General features: G+C 50.5%; 1 protein-coding gene across 2 annotated transcripts in view; it reads right to left on the bottom strand.

The window, feature by feature from the left end:
• Positions 1-22392, bottom strand: part of PITPNM3 (PITPNM family member 3) — an 84641-nt gene that overhangs the window by 37900 nt on the left and 24349 nt on the right. For both annotated transcript variants that reach the window (XM_054575851.1, XM_054575850.1), the window contains exons 3-4: positions 21794-21901; positions 6749-6796 (exon numbers count right to left, since the gene is read on the bottom strand). In XM_054575851.1, the coding sequence (XP_054431826.1) occupies positions 6749-6796; positions 21794-21901 (156 nt within the window). The remainder of the gene's footprint in view (positions 1-6748; positions 6797-21793; positions 21902-22392) is intronic.

Genomic DNA, 22392 nt, shown 5'->3' on the forward strand with positions numbered 1-22392 from the left:
ATATGCTCCCATCTGTGTGGGGTATATATTAAAATATAGATAAATGAATATTTATGGAGATGTTCACGTACGCAGAGAATAGTTCTGGAATGGTCTGTAAGAAAATTGCCGTAACTTCTGCCTCCAGGGAGAGGACCCCGGTGAGCCAGAGGACAGGACCAGAGGGCATACTCGGCACCTTTCGTTCCTTTAGAACTTTATACCGTGCACGTGTGTTACCTACTCCAAAGACAGGTTAAAAATCAGAAATTTTTCAACGCACATTTGGCAGGGTATTTTTTTTTTTTTTCCTGAGACATCAATTCCTGTTTTCTCCTGGCTCTGGCTACTTTGCCTCTGGGGAGGTTTTGGCCAGAGCCCCCTGGTTTTTGTTTCCAAAAGCACCTTTAGTCCCAGCAGAAAAGGATTTGAGGTAACAGAGATTCTCTTAGGCTGAAGAGAAATCCCCGCCCCATCCCCGGCAGAGAGGAAGACAGAGACTAATGTGAGCACCCTCCCGACTTGGGGCGCCCTTGCAACTCAGGAGGAGGGACAACGCCAGGGGGCCTGGCCACCCTCCGCCCCAGGAGCGGCAGACCAGGACGGGAAGGACACCAGGCGGGGCCCAGGTGCTCGTGGGAGGCACTCACCACGCGCCCCCAGGGAGCTGGGGGAGAGCCTGGGGCTCTGCGAAGCCCCTGGACTCACAGGCCGGGAGTTTCACCAGCTCAGTCGCAGGGGTGGGCGGAGGGAAAATTATAAAATGGAGTCTAGAAAAAGGGAGGGAAGGCTTGTGCCTTCACAGGGAAGTCAGTGGACTGTGCAGGACGATCTCCGTTGGCCTCTCCAGATCCACCGCCACACTCCCAGCCCCGCGAGGGCCTGAGCTGGAGGCCCCCCTGCCTTGGGCTGCGCTTGGCCAGCGGGAGGCCCCCAGAGGAGATGGGGCAGCACGAGGCTCCCTCCCTGCCAGGTCACCAGGGGCCGCTCTGTCTGCTGACGGCCTCGGCTCTTTCTGCTTCATTTTATTCCCAGAAACTGTCAAGGTGCTGGCATACAAAAGATACTCATTAAACACTTTTCAAACAAATGGATGAATGAACAAATAATATGTTTCCATTCTGCACCCCTGTGAGTGTCAGAAATTGTACAGGTCCCCAGCAGAGCACAGCCACCACGCAGGCGGACTCACATAGACACACATGTACCTTCGTGTAAGTGAACGCTCTGAGGCCCTGACAGGCACGCCAACGCACACAGACAAACGCACAGGCACACGCACATACACTCTAGAACGGGCCATGCCAAGCATAGACATACGCACGCACACGCAAGAAAAGTGCTCCCAAGGCGGATGTCTGCCATCCTGAGCTCATTAAAGCCGGCTAAATATAGCTCGTCTGCAGCTGTGCTCAGCAAGCTGCCCACACAGGCCGGGAAAAGACACCAGTTACCAGGCAGAGGAGTGGGGAGGCCAGCTGCGGGCAAGGGGCCTCATGCCCCACGCCTGTGGGGGCAGCTAGGGAGGCGCAGGGCTGAGGACGTGCCGAGGGCTGGGGGGGAAGCCTATTGGTGGCTAGACACTCAGGGTTCTGGACATTGACCCCAGGCAGCGGGACATGAGGTCAAAGCACGTCTCCACAAAGGGGTAGACGACGCTGAGCACTCCTGTCTTCTCTGCTTCCCTTTGGGACAACCACACATGTTTGTCTGACAGTTAATTTGGTCAAGAAGCAGAGCTCAGTCCAGGACCAGGGGCTGGAGTCAGGACACAGCCTGGGACAAACCAGGGCTCCCTTGGTGGCGAGGGTAGCAACTCAGTGGGGATGAAGACCAAGGATCGGCCTGGAGCCATCGGGGCTCAGGCTAGACCATTGTCGGATCTTGGCCTGGGGACAAGAGAGAGTTCGGAGCTGCACCGAGCACCCCACTCCAATGAGCAGGTCTGGCCGTGGGCAGACCCTCCTCACCCCCAGGGCAGCCGCCTCTAAGCCCGGCCGTGGTCCTGGGAGAGCCACTTGGCAGGCACGAGCGTGGGCCCCATGTGCCAAGTCACGTACTCCACACTAGCTGGGCCGACCCAGGGGGCCAATAGCAAGTCCTCCTCTCCTGGAATCTCCCCCCATCAGTGGGGATGAGACTGAAGAAGCCCCTTCAATTCTCACTTTCCTGGGCACGTCCTGGACCCCACGGTGTTTGGGGGTGGAGTGGAGCTGGCTCTTGAGGGGGCACCTCCCTAGGTAGCTGGGTGACCATGGAGAGGAGACACTGCAGGGAAATGGGAGGTCAGACCAGGTGGGATCAAGCTCTGGAGATGGAGCAGCGGAGAGGGTTTGAGCACCCTCTCCGGAAGGCTGTTTGTTCACTCTGCGTCTTTGTGTTCTCATCGTGACTTGCTTGCAATGGCTGTAGCCCTTCCCAGCTCCCAGGTCATCATGGAGACCAGAGGGACCTGGACGCGGCAGAGTTGCTGCGATGGGAAGCCAGAGAGTGAGGCAGCCACTTGTCTCCTGGGAGAGTCATGCTCCTCCCTGGAGACCGGCCTGGTGGGCAGAGGAAGGCGCGTTACTGCACTACTGAGCAACGGCCCCGCCCTCAGCCTCCTCCGAGCTGCCGGCAGGATGGAGCCGGGAGGGGAGGGCCCAGTTTCCCATCCAGGGGAACTGGATGAATGGAGCAGAGAGGGCAGAGGCCCACCCTGCTGCGACCCCACGCCCTTCCAACGTGTGCTGCAAAGGGGGCTGGGTGGGTCCCCTCCACAGGGATGAACGGAATGAATGCTCACGCTTCCCAGTTAGCTTATGAGAAAACAGCGCTTAGAGTCTCCATGCTCCTTCTAGAAGCCAGGGTGGACAGCAAGGGGGCGCACCAGTGGGCAGTGAACAGTTGGGTCAGGCTCAGCCCTTACTGGAGAGCAACCACAGGGGGGCAGCAGGAGCCCATGAGGACAAATCTGCCTCCGTTAAGGTCTCTCTGACAGTCTGGAGGAAGGACTGGAGCGGGAGAGGCTGGAGGCAGGGAGGCCAGCACGGGGGAGAGAAGAGAGTGGCCTCAACTACAGGAGGCTCCGAGAGCTCTACTGGAGGTACGACAGGTACTTTCAGGAGTCTGATCTGGCTCTGGAAGGAGACAGAGATGGAGAAGTCTAGTAGGACCCTACGTTTCTAGTTCGACTTTGTGGAAAATGGTATTGTTTGGATGGAGGAACAGAAGTGAGGTTTGAGGAGCAGCGGCTGAGTTCCTCGAGTGTTCGCACCCAGCACCCTGGCAGCGCCCAGCACCCTGGCAGCGTGCTGGAAGCGCTCTGTAAAAGTTTGCTATGCTGTGGAGCAGCATCAGGGATAAACAGAAAGACATGCAGACCGAGAAAGCCAAGAGACAAAGAGGTAGCACCAGAAAACCAGAGCAGCCAGAAAGGAGTCCAAGTTCAGGCGAGACAGGAGCGGGCCACAGGCAGGGGCTGAGGCTGCACAGCAAGTCAGTGGGTGGGACCCCGTTCTCCCGACCATCTTCCGCCCCCTCCCCCACGCCGCCCTCTCTCTCCTTCACCCCTTGCCAAAGCCCCCTCACACAATAGTTCCCCAGGCTTTCTCCAGTCTGGTTTCAAACAGAAAGACAAGCAACTGCAAGATGCAAGCTGGGACAACCTGGCAGCCGCCAAGGAGGAAGGATTCTAGGACATTCCCCTGCCCAAGGCCACTGCAGATGGCCCGGGGAAGGCCTCCTTCCCGGCGCTCACAGCTGTGGCCAGCTCAGAAGGGCTCCCTGCGGACTCCGGCGTGTGAGGAACCGTCTCTGACAGTGACAACGGAGACAGCCCAGGAGCAGCCACGTGTGGAAAAGACTGAGCTCCATGAGGGGACGAGATTCATCCCCACAGCCGGGCCAGGAGTCCCAGCTGCCAAGTCTCATCCAAAAGCCATCAATAAGCGAGACCATTAAATGGTTCCTCTGTGAGAGGCGCAGGTCTTGGCACCCACGTATACTATCTCTATCCCCTCCCCCAATCTAGGAAGCAGCCACTATGGCCATCGTTCCACAGCTGAGGAAAACCAAGGCTCAGAGACGATAGGTAACTTGCCCAAAGTGGCACAGCAAGTCAGTGGAGGAACTGGGCCTCCGCCCCCCACGCCCAGCACCTTCAAAGCTCAGATGCTACAGGACTCAACCCAGTCCCAACATTTTCTGGCTCCTGCTCCAGGGCAGCGTGTGCCACCTCCCACCTTGTTTTGAGTGAGCTTTTGAAAACCAAGTGGGAATAGTATGATCACATACAGGGGTGAGATTGTAAATAGTAAATCACATTACAAACATCAGGCATTGCTGTTTTTATAGGGGTCACGGAATTTTATTTTACCAATTTTGGATGAAAAAGAAACAAGTCACTATCAATTACCACCATCATGTCATCAAAGAAAATATTTGAATGCACAAATCTGTAGACAGGCTGTAAGAGTGGAGTAAAAAGCAGTCCTCCCAACGGAGTGCATTCAACATTATGGAAAAATGCACAACAGTGTTGCTGCTTTTTCACTATAGAAAATGGGCGTATCCTGGGAATCATTCGCTGGCTTGAATGACCATTGCAGCTCCAGAATTCTTCCATGTACCCACTGTTACTTTTTACTAAATAAGAATGTCCTTAAGCAACATAATTCTAACTAAAATCTGTAACCATGGTGAGAAAAATACAAACAGTTTGCCTCTACTTAAACACGCATTTTTTTTTCCGCCAGCTTCAGCAGACGCCAAACATCTGGCCACCGCGGTCGCGTCTGTGGCGGCCGGAGCTGCGGTTCGGCACCTGCCGTGGGGACACGCGGCTGCGCTTTCCCCTCTGAGGCTGCAGCTCCCAGCGGCCCAGCAGGAACGACCTGGGCTCCTTGCCACCCTCACGTTCCTGACATCCCTGTATGAATCATGTTTTTTATTTTATGTCATTTTGATATCTGGGGGGCACGGAGCTGGCCAAGGGGAGCCTGCCCCTCCCAGGGCGTGCTATTTCCTGGGGACAATAAACTTGGACTTCACCTTTCATATGCAAACCAACCAATCCACCTCTTAAAACACTCACAGGCCAAGGCCCTGCCCGAAGTCACCCCAGGGCCACAGATCAGACAACTAGTGCCACCACCCCTGCAGGCCGGAGCCTCGGGCGGTATTCTGACAGCCGGTCCTAAGCAGCTTCCTCTCCCCTACCTTCCTTTCCCTCTGAAACCACAGCAGAGGCTCTGGCTTTTTGGCGGGGGTGGGGGGGGGGGCGGTGACCGCACGCGCACCTACTCAGAGCTGGAGCCAGGCCCTGGAGGCTGGTGTCCAGGGAGCCCTCCTGCACCTGAGGGACGGAGAGCTTGGAGGGAGGGGCCTCAGGGAAGGCTTGAGCTGGGAGGCAGTGGGCAGAGCGGCTGAGCCCCCTGAGGAAAAGCAGAGTTTGCCACCCCAAAATATGCCTTTTGTGATATTGGTTATTTTTAAGAAACAAGAGCTCAGAAAGAGTCTTTTACCTCCTCCTTAGCTGCCTAAAGTAATTTAGGTAGAAAACATGCCTAGGGGAAGAGAACTCTCACCTCGGTGAGTATGAACTCAGTGTGGCAGACAGGGAAGAACTGAGCAAAGTCCCTGGGCCCCATTGTTCTTGGTGGACCCGCAAGAATTCAAGAATTTGTTCACACATGTTTGCTCATTCTCACCTTCCTGTGAATTGTCTTCCTTCCCTTTAAAGTCCCAGACCCCTGCCTCTCTCTCCTTAGTTCAAAACAGCATATAGCCTCTACTGCCGAAAGTGTTGTGGGGTCCCATGTTCTTAGGGAACCCCTGTGAGTACATATGTAATAAATGTGGTCAGGTTTCCTTTTTAACCTGTTTCATGTCAACTTCATTATTAGTCCCTCTGGAAGGCTTAGAAAGGTAGAAGGGAAACTATTTTTCCTCCCCTAGACCCTCAAAGCTACAACCACAGATCAAAACGGGAGAGAAGTAGGGGTAGCTCTGAGCATGCGTCCTCCCCCCAAACACACACATACAGGCTCCTCTCCCAGCTTCATGTAAAACTCGTACTGCCCGGAACAAACACATTTGACTCAGTGCTCAACGAGTTCATCCCAAACCTCCAGGAACTAGGTCCTGAATTTTTACTGTGTCAGCAAACTGACATCTTCACCGAGTCTTTCCTGGACTGAATACTGTGCTGGTCACCATGAGGACACACGGGCAGAAGGAAACCTGGAGAAATCTGCCTGACCTGAGGGGTGACGAGGCCTGGGGAGGGGCCCTGGGTGCTGCAGGCCTGGCCTCTGAGTGATGGGATGCAGGGACCGCGCCCTGGCACACCCCTCAAATGAGGGGCCCCTGACCTCAGTCACCACGTCACCATCTGTGGTGCCTGGTAGTTGTGTCACCAAAGGAGACAGTATCAAAGGCTCAGGAGGGCTTGCTCTCCATTCCTGTCCTGTCTCCACTCACACACTAACAACACAGGAGGCTTCCCATGGTCCCATCTGCTCTGCTGGGCTCAGCCTCCAGTCACCGGCCTCAGGCCCTCACTCTGGCTCGGCCACAGAGATGCCCAGTGTGAGGGTCCATGGGGCCACGGGGCTCAGCTCATGGGGCAGAGTGGCTCCTGCACTACGATGCTGCCTGCGGGCCCGCTGGTGGGCGCCCTACCACCCCCAGGGCTCTGAGTGCACAGAGAGGCCCCAGGCCCAGGGAGCTGGGATCCATCCAAGAGGAAGAAAAGGCCCCTGGGCTGGGGGAAGCAGGTTTGACTCACGCTGCTTTTCCTGGAGGATGCTGGATGTGCACGGCACGCTCCCTTCTCCTGCAGAAGAAGAGAAAAACATGAGCAGACCCATCACTGTTAGCCAGACACCAGGAGGCTACTTTTGGCTGCCTCTGCCCCTCCATTCACTGTCCCTAGTTCCTGAGCTGGGGGTGGGCAGTGTTTCTCCCACCCCCTCATACCCTGCCCCACCCCTGCTACATTTAGCTCCTGGTTATTTTTCTTTTTATCCTCACTTTTTTTTCATTGCTTTTAGATAGAGAGAAAGGGAGAGAGGGAGGGAGAGAGAGAAACATCAATGTGAGAGAGAAACATCCATTGGTCTCCTCCTCTATGTGCCAGGACTGGGATTATATGTGCCCGGACAGGGGATCCAACCCAAAACCTAGGTATGTGCCCTGACCTGGAATCGAACTTGCAAGACAAACCAAGATCGAACCATTGTCCCATTGGTTATAGGACAATGCTCCAACCAACCCAGCCATGCCAGCGAGGGCACGCTCTTGGTTCTTCATGCAAGACAAAGCATGGCACCAGGACACCACTGCCTGGGGAGTTAGGGACTGGCCGCCCTTCTCCTCCGCCTTCTCTGGCACCTCCCTCCTTCCCGCCTTCATAAAGCAGCTGCCTGCCTGGTGCTGCCCTCTGTACACTTACCCTCCCCTTGACGGGCAGCACTGAACACCACGCCCACCAGGCAACTGCCAAATTCCTGTCTCTCTTCCAGCACCCCCGCTAAGGGATCCAAACCCCCCACTACCTCCTGGACATCAGCTCTGGGTGCTTCTAGGGAGCCTACTCCCACCAGCCCCCCAGAGAGGGCCCTGAGCTGCCCTCTTCCCAAGGCCCCACCTCAGCGAAGGTGCCCTTTCTGCCCCAGCTCAGGAGCTGGCCACAGCGCCTTCCCCCTTTAGCCCCCATGTGCGATCCGCCACGGAGAGCTGCGGGGTCTGCTCCTTATCTCCTCAGCACTCCCTCCTTCTTTTGAACACTATGTCTTTACAAGACATAGGCTGCCCAGTGGGAGGTGTTGTGTGTTCACGGGTGTCCTGGGCCTAGTACAGTGCTTCTCAATATTTGTTGAATGGGTAAATGAAGGGAATACCCCGCCCCCCTCCCCGGTACACAGCGGCATGCCATCCAAACACAGAGCTCCATCCTGTCTCCCTGGACTACCAGAACAGCTTCCTTTTAATGAGGAGCTTTTTTTCTGTAATTATGAAGTAGCATAAGCTTCATATTGAAAATTTGGAAAACACTAACAAACATTAATAAGGGAAAGACTCCTTGTAACCCCACCCCTGACAGAAAACCACTGAACCCATTTGATGCCATTGCTTCCTCTCTTCTTTCCACATGCATTCTGGGGCCTATTGAGACCATATCAGCTCTCTGCAGGCAGGGACTATGTTATTTATGTCTGGATTTCCAAACAATAGATCAATGGCTGACTCGTGGGAGGCATCGTATACTATCACAAAATACACTTTTTATACTTCAAGTTGAAGCATAAATAATTCCCCAATAAAGTTATAAAACCTTTAAAACATCATTCTAATGACTGTATAATCTGCTATTGAGTGGCTATATGACGGTTGACTTTAAGATTTTTTTAAAGATTTAATTTACTTAATTTTAGAGAGAGGGGAAGGGAGGGAAAAAGAGAGGGGAAAAGACATCGATTGGTCACTTCTTGAGTGTGCCCCAACCGGGGACCTGACCTACAACCCAGGCATGTGTCCTGATCAGGAATCGAACTGGTGACCTTTTGGTCTGCAGGACAACGCCCAAGCCACTGAGCCACGCCAGTCAGGCAATTGACTTTAAAATTATCCACTGGTGGAAAGTTTCTAAATTGCATCACTGTAATTACTACTGCAATGGATATCTCTGTAGTTGGAGCTCTTTCTGCATTTTCTATGATTTCCTTAAAATATGTCCACAGAGGGGGAATTCTGGGTCAAAAGACAGACGGTATTACCGCCTGATCGCTTTCCATGAGGTGCACCTTCCGACTTGCACACCCACCCGCAGCAGAAGTTAAGTGCTATTATCAACAGACACTTACCTCCCTGGCACTTACTCTGGTCTGTTGAATTTCTCTGCCTCTGGCTCCACCTGACTAATCTTTCTATACCTAGCACTCCAAGGGAGTCCCACTATCAAATTCTGCCCCTGACAAGCCAGCCTCTCCAGGAAGTGGCCCTGCCCACGTTTTCCCCACTCCCTCTCACTGACTGGGCACCAGCCAAATCACTGTCTCTGGGTCTGCACTCACAGCACAGCCTGCCCACCTTTACCGTCTTTCCCCTTTCAAACTCACTATCCCGCAGGCTGGGCTGAGAACCAGCCCTGGGGCCAGCTCTTCCATGGGGTTTTAATTCTTCCCCAGGAACCTCAGTGTTAAGGACCTCCATCCTCAAAAGTCAGCTCTGGTTCCCAAGGGCCAGCACAGGGTCAAGTTAAGCAAAGGCTAGCTCCCTCCCCTCTCAAATGCCCTCCTGGAGCCCAGCCCACCTGGCTGGAAACCTCAGAAAGGGACCTGAGCCCCAACCCCCAGGAGCTAGCAAGCTCCCTGTGTCCACAGGGAGGCTGGAACCTGAGCGGTGGAGGCCCCAGAGCCCCCTCACCAGACCCCTCCCAGCGGGAGCTCAGTCAGTCAGCAGCTCTTCAGAGCCCCGCTGGCTCGGCAGCCAGACGGAGCCCCGCGGCCGTCAGGAGTCCTAGCCTTGTCTCCATGCGCTGTGTGGTCTGGACCTTGAATGTGCACATCTGTCCGATGGCAGGTTGCCCTCGACCGTGCGGAAAGGCCCTCCAGCTCTGCCTATCTTGCTTCTGAGGGCGAGGTGTCCTGGGCCCGGGGGTGGCACCAAAGCCGCCGCACCGGGGCCTGGGAAATGGGTAAGCAGTGTAAAGGCCATGCCTCCCGCCTGAAAACTCGCCTTCAGCCCTGGCCAGTGAGGCTCAGTAGGTTGGGTGTCTTCCTACAAAGCAAAAAGTCACCAGGGTGCGGGTTTGGTTCCTCGTCAGGGCACATACTAGAGACACCCAATCGATGTTTCTCCCTCTCTTTCTCCCCAACTTCCCTTCTCTCTAAAAATAAATAAAGTCTTCCTGCCTGATAAGACTGTCTCTTCTGAAGATTCTACAGACACCAGGTCCGGCCTCGCCAGCTTCCTGAGCAGTTTTGAGTTTCCCTAAAACATGGAGATATTGGCAGCTTCTCCAAGGACCTCAGTTCTCCAAGGAAGGAGAGAGGAGGGAGGGCCACTGAGAGTTAGTATGGAGGCTTCACACAGGTGTCTGCACAGATAGAAGGGACAGTTAGAAAGGGAGGTGGGAGCCGGCCCAGGAGTGCGGGCGCAGTGGTGTCCGCAGGCAGGGCTGCCCTGGGCACACGGGAGCTTTGTCTTAGGTCTGTGCTTCCCACAGTCCAAGTCACTGTGAGTTTATACCTGCACAGAAGAGACCCCCCTCACAGATAAAGGGAACAGAGGCTCAGAGGATAAAGTCACTCACCCACTGTTTAGATCTAGCCCCTTAGACATGCCAACTCTGCTGAGGGCTCTTCCCATGACCCCTTCCCGTATTGGGTGGGGGGATGCAGAGCTTTCTAGAGCAAGGGCTCCCCGGGATGGCCCAGGCAGCTCGGGCAATGCTTCCTGAACTAGGGAGTCATCGAGGCAGATAGATGAAGGCTGATACAAGTCAGGGGCTGAGGAGTGGGGAGCAGGGACGTGGGAAAGTGGGTGCTTGCAAGCGGTACCGGTGAGAGGTGTCCTGAGGCTGTGACGGACCCACGCTTCCTCAGGTTCAGCCTCTGCTGCTGCAAAACCTGGGCCCGGTATCCAGATGGCAGGAGGGTGTTGAGGCCACCAACTGGGCAGGAAGGAGCCTGCTGGCTGACAAGGTTAGTATAGAGCCAGCACAGCAGGAAGCGGCCTCCCTGCCCAGCCCCAGCCCCAGCTTCCCTCCAGCCACCAGCGCCAGTGAGTGAGCAGAGCAAAGGAGTAAGCGGAGGAGGAGTCGGCTCTGAACCGGCTTTCTGATTAGCAGGCTCCCAGGACGAGGGTGATTAACCAAATGTGCAACTGGCTCAGCCACTGCCTAAATGAGACCCCACTTGACCTGAAACTTTCCAGGGCCCCTGGGCCCCACAGGCTCGCCTCAGCTGGAGCTTTCTTCATAGGCAGAAGCTGCCACAACAGCTACACAGAGAGATCTGGGGACGGGGACAGGGCCCTGGTCGCCCGCCCTGGGCTCAGCCTGCTCATCCTGCCTGTACCAAACTCCCACAGCCCTGGGCACCTGAGCCGCTTCATCTCCCCTAGCGGTTTCCTGAGTGATTTTATGGTTCTTCTTCCCAATCCCCTCCCAACAAACTGAGCTACCCAAGAGCAAGAGAAGCAAAATGCATAGCTAACACCAGAAGCATTTTCACCAAACACCTGAAACAGGGGCATCTTCCTGTCTCCAAGAGAGGGTTGGGTGGCTGCTGGGGCAGCAATTCAGGAAGGAGAAACTGGGAATCCTCCTCCTGATACTCCAGAAAGTGCCTGGGGGGATGGGAGTAGTTGAACCCTGTGATTTGCAAGGCTTAGGGAACGCCTAGCAGGCTCTGGCCCAGCCTAGTAACTCAGTTCATGGAGCAGGGCTGACCTGGGAAGACCTACATGCCCCTCCTGCTCAGACTGTTCCCCAAACACTGAGCCTCTGCTGCGTTGCAGGGTCAAGGTTCGCCCTCCTTACCGCTTACGCGGCCCATCACAACTCCCTCTACACCCCTTCCCTGGCCCCTGCTATGATCTTCGACACTGGCTTCCAGGATGATCTTTCTAAAAAAGTGTCTTGGCTCTGACTGGTATGACTCAGTGGGTTGGGCATCATCCCGCAAACCAAAAGGTCACCGGTTCGATTCCCAGTCAGGGCACATGCCTGGTGTTGTGGGCCAGGTCCCCAGTTGGGGGCGTGTGAGAAGCAACCCATGGATGTTTCTTTTGTACATCGATGTTTCTCTCCCTCTCTTTCTCCCCCCCTTCCCTTCTCTCTAAAAATGAATGAATAAAATCTTTTAAACATGAAAATAAAAAATGGTTTGCCACTCCCCTGCTTGCACTACTCCGTGGATCCCTAGGGGTACTCCTGGGAAGAACCCATCTCCTCTGCCTGACATCCAAGGCCTTTATCTCCAGCTTTCCCATTCCACCTCCTCTCTCTGACCTCCCCACCCCTTCCACCATCCCCTAGGCTAACACCTTGCACCCCACCTTCAGTCAAGATGAACTTTGTATAGTTCCCCAAATTCCCTGCCTTCTTACATGGTCCTCTCCGCAGCTGCATCCGCTGCTCCCTCCGCCTGCAGTACCCTCATGGGTCTCTCCCGAGGCCCAGCAGCCCCCTGTAATTCCTCCTATCTCAGCTCAAGCTCCACCTCCTCTTTGATCCCTCTGTCTTTTGTTTCCACTCTCTTGTTAGAATAATTTGCTCACTGGACTGTATTTGCCCCACCCCTGAGTCTGGGAGTCAGTCAATTCTGAGTCTATTTCTGAGTCATCAATGTGTCCCCAACATCGACTGGCACAGGGTCTGACACAGAGTAAGTAGCAGCACATGTGCACTGCATGCGTAAGTGAGGGAGAGAATGCAGGAACGCACCATGAGCCCTTCACCCCTTCAGGTTCAAGAAAAAGAGGAAGAGCATACACCCAGAAAGACACAACTAGAAGCAGACAAGCCATCGCTGCTGGGGACAGCCCGAGTAAGCAGCGCTGGGCATGAAGGAGCTGGTCTGGAAGAGGCTGCAGTACCAGGGAGCTCCCTGAGGAAGTGCGTAGGCTTGTGAGAGCTAGAGGTGAAATCCGGAGAAAAGCAGGGCGAAGGCAGGAAACAGAATAGCTCAGGTGGGCTTGAGGATCAGCAAGCAGCCCCTGGGCACGTGTCTGGAACACAGGCTGAACAGGAGAGGAGGAGAGGTACGGCCAGAAGTCAGGAATACCAGAGTCAGAGATAACCTTGGGATGCCGCATGCAGCAATGATCGGACAGACCCTTGATAATACCCCTCACGGTAGCCGCTCCAGGGCTGTTTGATTCCTGTGGTGAAGGCAAACTTACTGTCCCCAGGCAATTATGACTACCAGAAGAAAGGGCCATTGTGATGGCGTCCATGCCAGGCTGGGGATTTATACATCATTCTGTAGGCAATCAAGACCTGGTTGCCAACTCCATAGCAGAATGATACGACTAGGTTTCTATTTTAGAAGCATTCCAGTAGGGTTGGATAAAGACGGTAAACTGGAAACATGATCCAGCCTTTTTCTCCTGCCCCAAATCCCTAGGAAATGACATTACATATTTTCTATGAATTAATCTTTAGTAGCATTGTAAAAATAAAAAGCGACGTCCTTAGCAGAGCAGAAAGTGTAAGGCTTCCTCAAAAGGCAGAAGGCAGAGAGATATGATAGAGGAAGGTAGGACTGGCTAGGTAATTTGCAGGGTCCATAAAAAATGAAAATGTGGGACCCTTGTTGAAAATTATTTTTAAAATGCAATATGGCAGAGCATAAACGCAAGTATGAGACCTTATGAAGCATGGAACCTCGTGCAACTGCCAAGGTCAAGTGCCCATAAAGCCAACGCAGGAGAGGAAACCATAGCCACAGCCCTCAAAGGAAGGTCTGTGCCAAAGTTGCAGACAGCTCTGAAGGAACAGCAGGCTCACGGGTAGAACACACAGGAGCACAAGAAGCTTTTGCAACTCTCTGGGCTTCCATGGTAAGGGAGCCAAGTGTCACGGGTCCTCCCCCAACCCTGGCCTGTGCCAGGCAGAGGCGTTTGTCCCCAAGTGTGAGAAGGGATGACTGTTTGAAGGACAGGACACCCTGGAAATGTTGAACATACCCAAGAGGAATAAACCAGAAGCTAATGGCTCAACTCACCCAGCAGCATTTTCTACCCCTCGCACCGCCCCCCAATAATGAGATGGCAGCAGGTTGCAGTGAACAGACATATCATATCACTCAGAGACAGGCTAAGGAGGAGCTGCAAATATAAAGTGGAGTGCACACACCTATATTGCTAAATATCAAAGGAAAACGAACGCCGTGGAAGGAAGACATCAAACTCAATGACTGAAGGAAGTACAGGGAAACGGATCTGTGGATTCCTTAAACCAACTTAGTGTCATAATAATTAAGGATTGTCAAATTTTAGCAAGCACCGGATTCACCTAACGGGCTGGGGAGGACACAGATTCAGAGCTCTACTCACAGACTTTCTAATTCACTAAGTGTGGGATAGGGCTCCAAAATTTGCATTTCTGACGTTTCTAAGTGATGCTCATGCTGTCCGGTCCAGGGACCACTCTTTGAAAACCACATATCTAGATACAAGAGCCTCAACCAGAGTCAGTGGATGAAAGGTAGGGAAGAAGAGCTCTCTGGGAAGCTGAAGTCAGAGGAAATGATCAGGGACTCCTAGGCAGTGACTGCTTCCTTCCCCTCAATGACAATGTGGCCTTGATGACGCTGTTTGTTTCAAAAACAAGAAGAGCTCTGATTGTAAATAGTCCCGTAAGTGACAGCTCATAGCCTGTGCATATAAATTATTCTGGAAGAGATATGTAAACCCTGAGAATAAAAGATTAGTGACATGGCAAAGAACAAGCAGAATTTATCCCAGGAACACAAGGTTGTTCAATACATCAAAATCAATCAATGTAATATATCATATTAATAGAATAAAGGACCAAAACTACATGATCATATCAACAGGTGCAGAGAAAACATTCGGCAAAATCCAACACCCTTTCATGATAAAAGCATTCAACAGCCCTGGCCAGGCGGCTCAGGCTATTGGAGCGTCGTCATGCACACCAAAATGTTATGGGTTCGATCCCCAGTCAGGGCACACACAGGAGGCATCAATGTTTCTCTCTCCCTCTCTCTCTCAGTTCAATAAATATATCCTCAGATGAGGATTGAGGGGGGAGAAAAGCACTCAGCAAACTCATCCTAAGAGGGAACTTCATCAACCAGAAAGAAGACTACTACAAAAACCCACAGCTAACAGAGTATTTAATGGCAAAAGACTAAAAACATTCCCCCTAAAATCAGAAATAAGACAAGATGTTGGCTTTCCCCATTCTACTCAATATTATACCAAATGATTTAGCCAGGGAAACTAGGTAGGTAAAGGAAATAAAAGGCACCCAGATTAAATGGAAGAAGTAAAACTACCTCTATTTAGAGATGACATGATCTTATATGTAGAAAATCCTAAGGAATCCCTCCAAAGAATGAATAAATGAGTTCAGCAAGGTTTCAGAATACAAAATCAATATACAAAAATCACTTGTATTTCTATGCACTTGTAAGTAACAACCTATAAATAAAATTAACAAAATAATTCAAATCACAATAGCATCAAGAAGAATAAAATACTTAAGAACAAATTTAACAAAAAAAACTAAAAGACTTATACATTGAAAACCATAAAGCATCATTGAAAGAAATTAAAGAAGATCTACATAAATGGAAAGATATCCCATGTGCATGGATTGGAAGATTAATATCATTAATATGGCAATACTCCCCAAATCGATCTACAGATTCGGCATACCCTATCAAATTCCAGGTAGCTTTTTTTTTTTGCAGAAGTTGACAATCTGATTCTAAAATTCATATAGAAATGGAAGTAATAAAGAATAGCTGAAACAAACTTACAAAAGAACAACAAAATTGGTGGACTCCCACTTGCTGGTTTCAAAGTTACTACAAGTATGGCCTAATCAAGACTATGTGGTAGTGGCAGAAGGATGATATATATATCATATATATATATATAACATAGAACCGAGAGTCCAGATATAAACCCATATGTTTATGATCAGTTGATTTTTGATAAGGCTGCTAAGACAATTCAGTGGAGGGAAGAATAGTCTTTCAATAAATGTTGCTAGTACAGTTGATTACCCATATGCAAAAGGTTGTTTTAAAAAACCCAAAACCCCCACACAAGAGCTGACCAAAGGATGAAAATAGCTGAAGAAGAGAAAATTGATGAGCAGTTTGATAGGTTAGAACAGTAGAAGAGTTCCAGAAGCCAGTAAGGACCAAGAAATAAGAATAGGTAGAGCAAGTTGAGGCATGGTTCAAGTGTCTAGCTAATATTAGTTTTGGAAGGAGGAAACACAAAGAAACACTTGAAGAAATAAGGAGTCCACCAAATGCAGTCATGACAAACTACAAACCTCACCTCCAAACATTGTTTGTGACTTTGGAAAAAGAATAACTATTTTAAATCGTAAAGATTCGGGAACAGAAAAAAATCAGTTTACCTACCAATTTACCTCAGACTTGTCAACAGTAACAATAAATGCAAGAAGGGGATGGGGAATATCTTTTTTAAATATTTATTTATTGATTTTAGAGACAGAGAAGAAGGGAGGTGTGGGGGGGAGAGGGAGAGAGACATCTATTTGTTGTTCCACTTATTTATATATTCATTGGTTGATTCTTATATGTGCCCCGACCAGGGATCAAATTCACAAACTTGGCGTATTGAGATGACACTCTAACCAGCTGAGCTACCCAGCCAGGTCCATGAGGAATATTTTTAAAGATAGTTGGGAACATGATTATGAACACAGGCAAATTTGCATTCAAATGAGAAGGCAAAATATAGACATGCTTAGAAATGCAAGGACTTGGAAAGTTACTCTCACAGTTCCTGTCTGAAAGAATATCTGAAAGGAGAGAGTCTAATCAAAAGAGGAAGTAAATCCAAGAGGAGGTCATGGAATTTAAGAAGCAGCAGTGAGAACTATACACTAAAAATGGTAAATGTTATGCAATGTAACTCATATACCTCAATATGCTTAACTGAAGAATGAGAAGGAGGAGAAGGAGGAAGGGATTCCAGCATTACAATCAAGATCAAACAAGAAAGCCTGCTGTCATTCCTGCTACTCAGCATCTGTCTGGAGATCCTGTGCAGTGCAATTCAATAAGAAAAATAATCAAGCACTATATATATCGGCAAGGATATAACCGTTAAGCTTTGTGAATGATATGACACCCAGAAAATTCAGGAGAGTCAACCGACAAACTATTAGCCCTAATAAGAAAATTCAGCCACGCGGCATGATTTGAGAGACAAATATTTCAAATATGTAGCAGAGAAATAATTTATATCCAGAAGCTATGTAAAGAACTCCTAAAAAAAAAAAGCAGTAAGAAAAAGACATAATCCAACAGAAGATGAGCAAAAAAGCATGTTTAAGAAATTCAGAAAAGAGAAAATAGGTTTGCTCAACACTTTTATGAAAAGATGATCAGTCTCACTAGTAATCAAGTAAAGACAAAACAAAACAACAACAACAACAAAAATCTCCACCCATCAACCAGGTAAAATTTTTAAGTTTGACAAGATCAAGTCTAGCAACATTGTGGAGAAATGGCTAACCTAATTCACTGCTCATGTGAATATAAATTCGCACAGTCTTTAGGGAGAACTTTTTGGCAGCATCTATTACAGCTGTCAATGCTTATACTTTCAACCCACGTAGCTTTTTTTAAATAATGAAAATTCCACTGTCTATCACTACAGAATGATTAAATAAATTATGGTCCACTTATTGCAAAGAATACTGTAGCATAGGTAAGAAAAATGAGTTGAATCTATATATATCCATAGGAAAAGCTCTCCAAGATTAAATGAAAAATAAAAGTGAAGTGAAGGCAATAACACATAACGTGACTTATTGCTATAGAGACACCCTCCACATTCATAAACTCGGCAGTAAGTTCTGCAATGGAAAGTGGATAAAGGAGACTTTGTTTTTTTGTTTGTTTACCATAAGAATGTATTCAAAAATAAGGTGACTGTACAGTGATGTGTACATATATAGCAGCATTATTCACAATAGCTAAAGATAGAAACATGTCTACCAATAAGTGACTAGATAAACAAATTATGGTAGATATATACAATGGAACATTATTCAGTCTTAAAAAGGAAAGAAATTCTGACACACGTTACAACGTGGATGAACTTTGAGGACCTTATGCTGAGTGAAACAAACCAGGCAGCAAAAGATAAACACACTGTATGATCCCACATGTCTGAGGCTCTGAGGGTAGTCAAATGGCTAGAGACAGGTTGCAGCGCGGCAGGAACCACAGGCTGGGGGAGAGTGGGGAGTGGAGAGTTCATGTTTAATGGCCCAGGGTTTCAGTTTGGGACGATGAAAAAGTTCTGGAAATGGATGGCAACTGCGCAACAATATGAATATACTTTATGTCCCTAAATTGTACACTTGCAAATGTTAAGTGTTATGTCATGTATATCTTACCAAATTAAAAAATATTAAATAAAAATAACAATACATGCAATTGTAAAATAATAATAAATAAAGTGAACTGAACTGATGCTGAAGGGTGCCCTTCATTAAACAGCCTACGTACTGGGCAATATATTGCCCCAAACTGTAAATATACAGCCACGCTCAAAATAAGGAATAGATCATATGCGAGTGCCAGAAGCAATAAGGGCACCCCAACCCAGAGACGCAAGCCAGGGCTGACCTGGAGGGGACCCGTGGAGGATTCGGATGGGCAGAGACTCCAGGACTAGGGGCAGAAGACCACACTGTTAACTCCACAGCCTGGGCCTCAGCCCGTGGGAGGAGCTAAGGTGCAGCCCCGCCTCCCCGCCCCCCTCCGCCCCGGCCCCATGTGGAAGGCATTGCTGGAGCGCTGCTCCATCCATACAGGTACTTCAGAAAAACACGCTCCGTTGGGGAAGCAGCAAAGAAACCACTCATAGACAGAGGAAAAGAAGAAAGTCACCCATGAGCAATGAAAACCCTAAGCTTCTGCCACCTATGGGTGCGGGATCTAAACTTACACCACTCATCTAAAATGGAAACACTAAATTGAGTTTATTGAGCATATAACATGTCCAAGGTCAGTGAAACACTCAGGCCTGGCAGAAACATAAGACCAGTCGCTTAGGAGGATGTTTTTACAACCTAGGGCACACAAGACTCCTGCAAAAAAGGAATGATTGTGATGAGTTCACAATAAAAAATGAAACAAAATCCAAGACACACAGTTAGCATGCACTCACATGTGTACACATACACAAGCAGCCAGAATTAGTACCCTCCGAAACTGGAGACAACAGGACAGTCTGAAAGTGCCAAAGGAACATAGGCTTTAAATGGAAAAGGAGATCAAAGATGGGCTAAAACACAATTACGGTTTCGGAGGAACTTGTAAAGCATGAAGAGTCTTCAGGACATCCAGGTAGAGGTAAGTAGGAGGATCCTGAACATCTAAGTCCAGGGCCCATGCTTCAGGGAAGGAAACTTGAAGGAGGCAGGAGTAGAGCTCTACCTACACCACCAATTTTGATTTCAGCCTTTCCCACAAAGTGTTCGCAGGCTTTCCTCTCCCCCAAATAGTCCCCGAGCCTCTCCTAGGGCCCCTTCCTCAGCCTGTCTGACTGCAAGTCTTCCTCCCGGCTGCGAGCGCCTGAAAGAGCGCCCATGCCAGCCGCTCGTTTACCTCCCTCCCCCGACTGCCACTCCCAGCGCCAGGCTGAACCTCTGTCGTGACTCCATAAATGACTGTTAAAATGAATGAAATTAATGTGTGTGTTCTGTCGTGTTGTGGGAATTCACATTATGAATCCTCTGAGGAATGAGACTCAGAAGGAGCTGGAAACACGGCTGCTTACCTCTTCCTCTCCCCCTCTTCTCTCTCTCTCTCTCCTGCTCCCCATTCTGTACTTGGAGGAAACAGCATCAATTTCAACTCAGGGAAGCACAGCCCCTGACTCGACCTCGCAGGAGCCCTAGCGAGCATCCGCTAGAATCGTGCTTGTGCACCACCGTCCACTCTTCTCTCCCCCTTCCAGCATTCTAGCGACCTGGTATTGAATGCACTTTGCAAGTGTAGCTCATTTAATCCTCACAGCTTTTGTACTAGCCCCACTCTGCAGATGAAGAAACTGAGGCTCAGAGAGGTGATATGACTCGCCCTGGCCACGAAGCCACAGATGGGCAGGACCAGCCTCCAGACCCAGACTTTTTTGATTCCACAGCTGCAGGTTTTCAGCCTCTCGCACCCATCCCCCTCTGCCTCCTTCTCCCCTGGCCTCCCAGTCACAGTGCCTCTGGCTCACCCACTCCTTAGCTCACACTGTCTGAGTCAGACATTTTTTGGCAGGCAAGTGAGGGTGGTGGAGGGAAACGGATGACCAGCTGGGTGGTGAGTACAAGTCTGGGTTTGTCTTTTCACGGCTCCCAGGCACTGTCCTGGGGAAGCACCTGGAACCCGTCACCCCTTCTGGGCCCCTTCCAGCGCTCCTGGGGTGCAGGAAAGAGCAGACAAGGGTCCATATGCAAACGCGTGCCTGTGAAGACTGGGCTGGACTGGACTTGATGACCAGACTCAGAGCCTGCCCCTCCTGAGAAGTGATGGGGGCCTGGGGGCTGCGGGGGGTTTCCCTTAAGACTCAGGGTTTCTTGGATCTGACTCTGCAGGGCCCCGGGTGGCACCCGGCCTCAGTGAAGTTTGGGAAGTGAAGCCCTGGTCTGGGAATCCAGAGACTAGAGATCTGTGCGTGACGCTGCCACCAACTTGGAGGACCTCGGGCAAGGCAGAGTTTTTCTGAGCCTTGTATTTCTTCATTTATAAAATGGAACTGTCATCCTGAGCCTGTCCACATCTCAGGATGGGCACCTTGGCAAGGGGAGGGCTCAAAACCAAGGAGGCAGGATGGGGGGCAAGGAAAGAAGCGGAGGCTGTAAGCAAGACAGCCAGCAACGAAGAGGGCCAACACCAAAATGTGTCTTTCTCTGGGGCTGGGCCCGGACCAGCTCACTGAACAGGTTCTGATAGGCTGGCCTTGCCCAGACCAGCATCTCTGGCCCAGACCGTGACTGAGGAGTTACAGGGCTGGTAGAGGGGCGGGGGGGGGGGGGGGGGGAAGAGGAGATGAGGAAGAGGAGAAGTAAGAGGAGTGATATGCAGAGTGGAAAGGGAGGATAGAAAAACTGGCCTTGGGATAACAAGTATAGAGGTTAGCACCCTAGATCCTGAGAGCTTCTAGCCTCAGCTCTGTGCCTCACTCTAGTTGCATGTTAATCATGTAGAGCTTCTCTCTCGGCCTTGGTTTCCCCATATGTCACCTCAGATTTTATGACCTCCTCAGCTACACCCCCTACTTGCCTTTCAAAGCCTGGCTTCCTGGCTTCCTTGTCAGGAGCCCTTCCTTGAGCCCCCCTCTCCTGCCTCCTCCTAAAATTCTTGCCTCTCCCCTCTGGGCCCAACAAACCTCAACTGAAGCCTGAGACCCTTGTGTCTTGTCTTACGCTGTGAGACACGCCACATGTCAGAGGCCTCAGCTGAATCACCCTTGGTCCTTCCTATAAGCACTTTATACCCAGTAGATGCTTAACAAACATTCTGTTAGTGATGCAATTGGGGAAATGGACAGATGGATGGATGCCTCAAAGAACACGCCTGCTTTGTCTGCTGATTAATCTCCTGGTCAAAACTCCTTTCCATAAAAAGCCTCCAGGATTAGTTCCCAGCCACATACTCCTTCAACAACTCGGCCCAAAAAGTTACAACCCCCACTGCTGCCTCGCCCTGTCCCCTTTCAAAGGCTCCTCCAGCTGCCACAAATCTTCTTTAACAAAGACTCCAACACCATAGGCGTGGTAAGAGCTTGGATCCTTACCTTTAGTTACCCACCCACCCTTAGTTACTCATGCTCCTGGGGACAAAGGACACTCTATTGAAGTACCCTGGGACTTTTCTGCCACAGAAAATCCCACAGAAGTCCCCATGAGGGTTTCTGCAGGTCCCAGAATTCAGGGGTCACAGGCTCAGGGAGGGGAGGTGCCCATACAACTAGATGGCTCTTCATAGAAGACCCAAGTCCCAGCACCAAATGGCCAGCCCTTCAACCCACCCTGCAACACACATGTGCACATAGCCCGGTCGGGAGAGAGGCAAAACCTCACCTTGGTGCTCCTCCAGCTTGCCCATGGTCTCCATCTGCTCCACCAGGTCATTCGAGTTCCACTGGCTCATCCCGATGAGGATGGCGTTCTTCCCCTCAGCCACCTCCTCTGTGGGAAGGAGCACACAGGGGCATGAACAGGGAGGGCTGGGTACGGGAAGCCCTGACAGGAGCTTAGATCTGAGAGAGCACTTATTTCTTCCTTTGAGTTGAAGTGTCTATAGCTTTGGCAAGTTTGAGACAGTCAGGAATCTTTCACTGCAACCAAGTCATGAGAGGGGCTAAAAACCCATAGAAGGCTCCATCGCTGGCCCTGAGAAGAATATTTCTTGAAAGGAAGTGTGTTTGGGGTGGGGGGCACTTTGCCACTGCTAGCAGTTTTTCTTTGAGTAAGTCATTTGCCTTCCGAGCTTCCATTTTCCTATCGGTAAAATGGGACTGGAAATGTCTCACTCACAGAGTTGTGAGGTCTGAACGGAGCGATAGGTATGAAGGTCTTGGTGCGCCGAGGGCATCATAAGTGAGAGGTGATGTGGTTATTTCTTCACGTGAGAAGTGAGTCGCCATCGGTATTTGGGTGGACGGGATTTGGGTGGGGCA

The sequence above is a fragment of the Pteronotus mesoamericanus genome, unplaced genomic scaffold (assembly GCF_021234165.1).
Source record: "Pteronotus mesoamericanus isolate MK-2021 breed Mesoamerican mustached bat unplaced genomic scaffold, CSHL_Meso_final contig_317, whole genome shotgun sequence".
In the NCBI taxonomy this organism is placed as follows: Eukaryota; Metazoa; Chordata; class Mammalia; order Chiroptera; family Mormoopidae; genus Pteronotus; species Pteronotus mesoamericanus.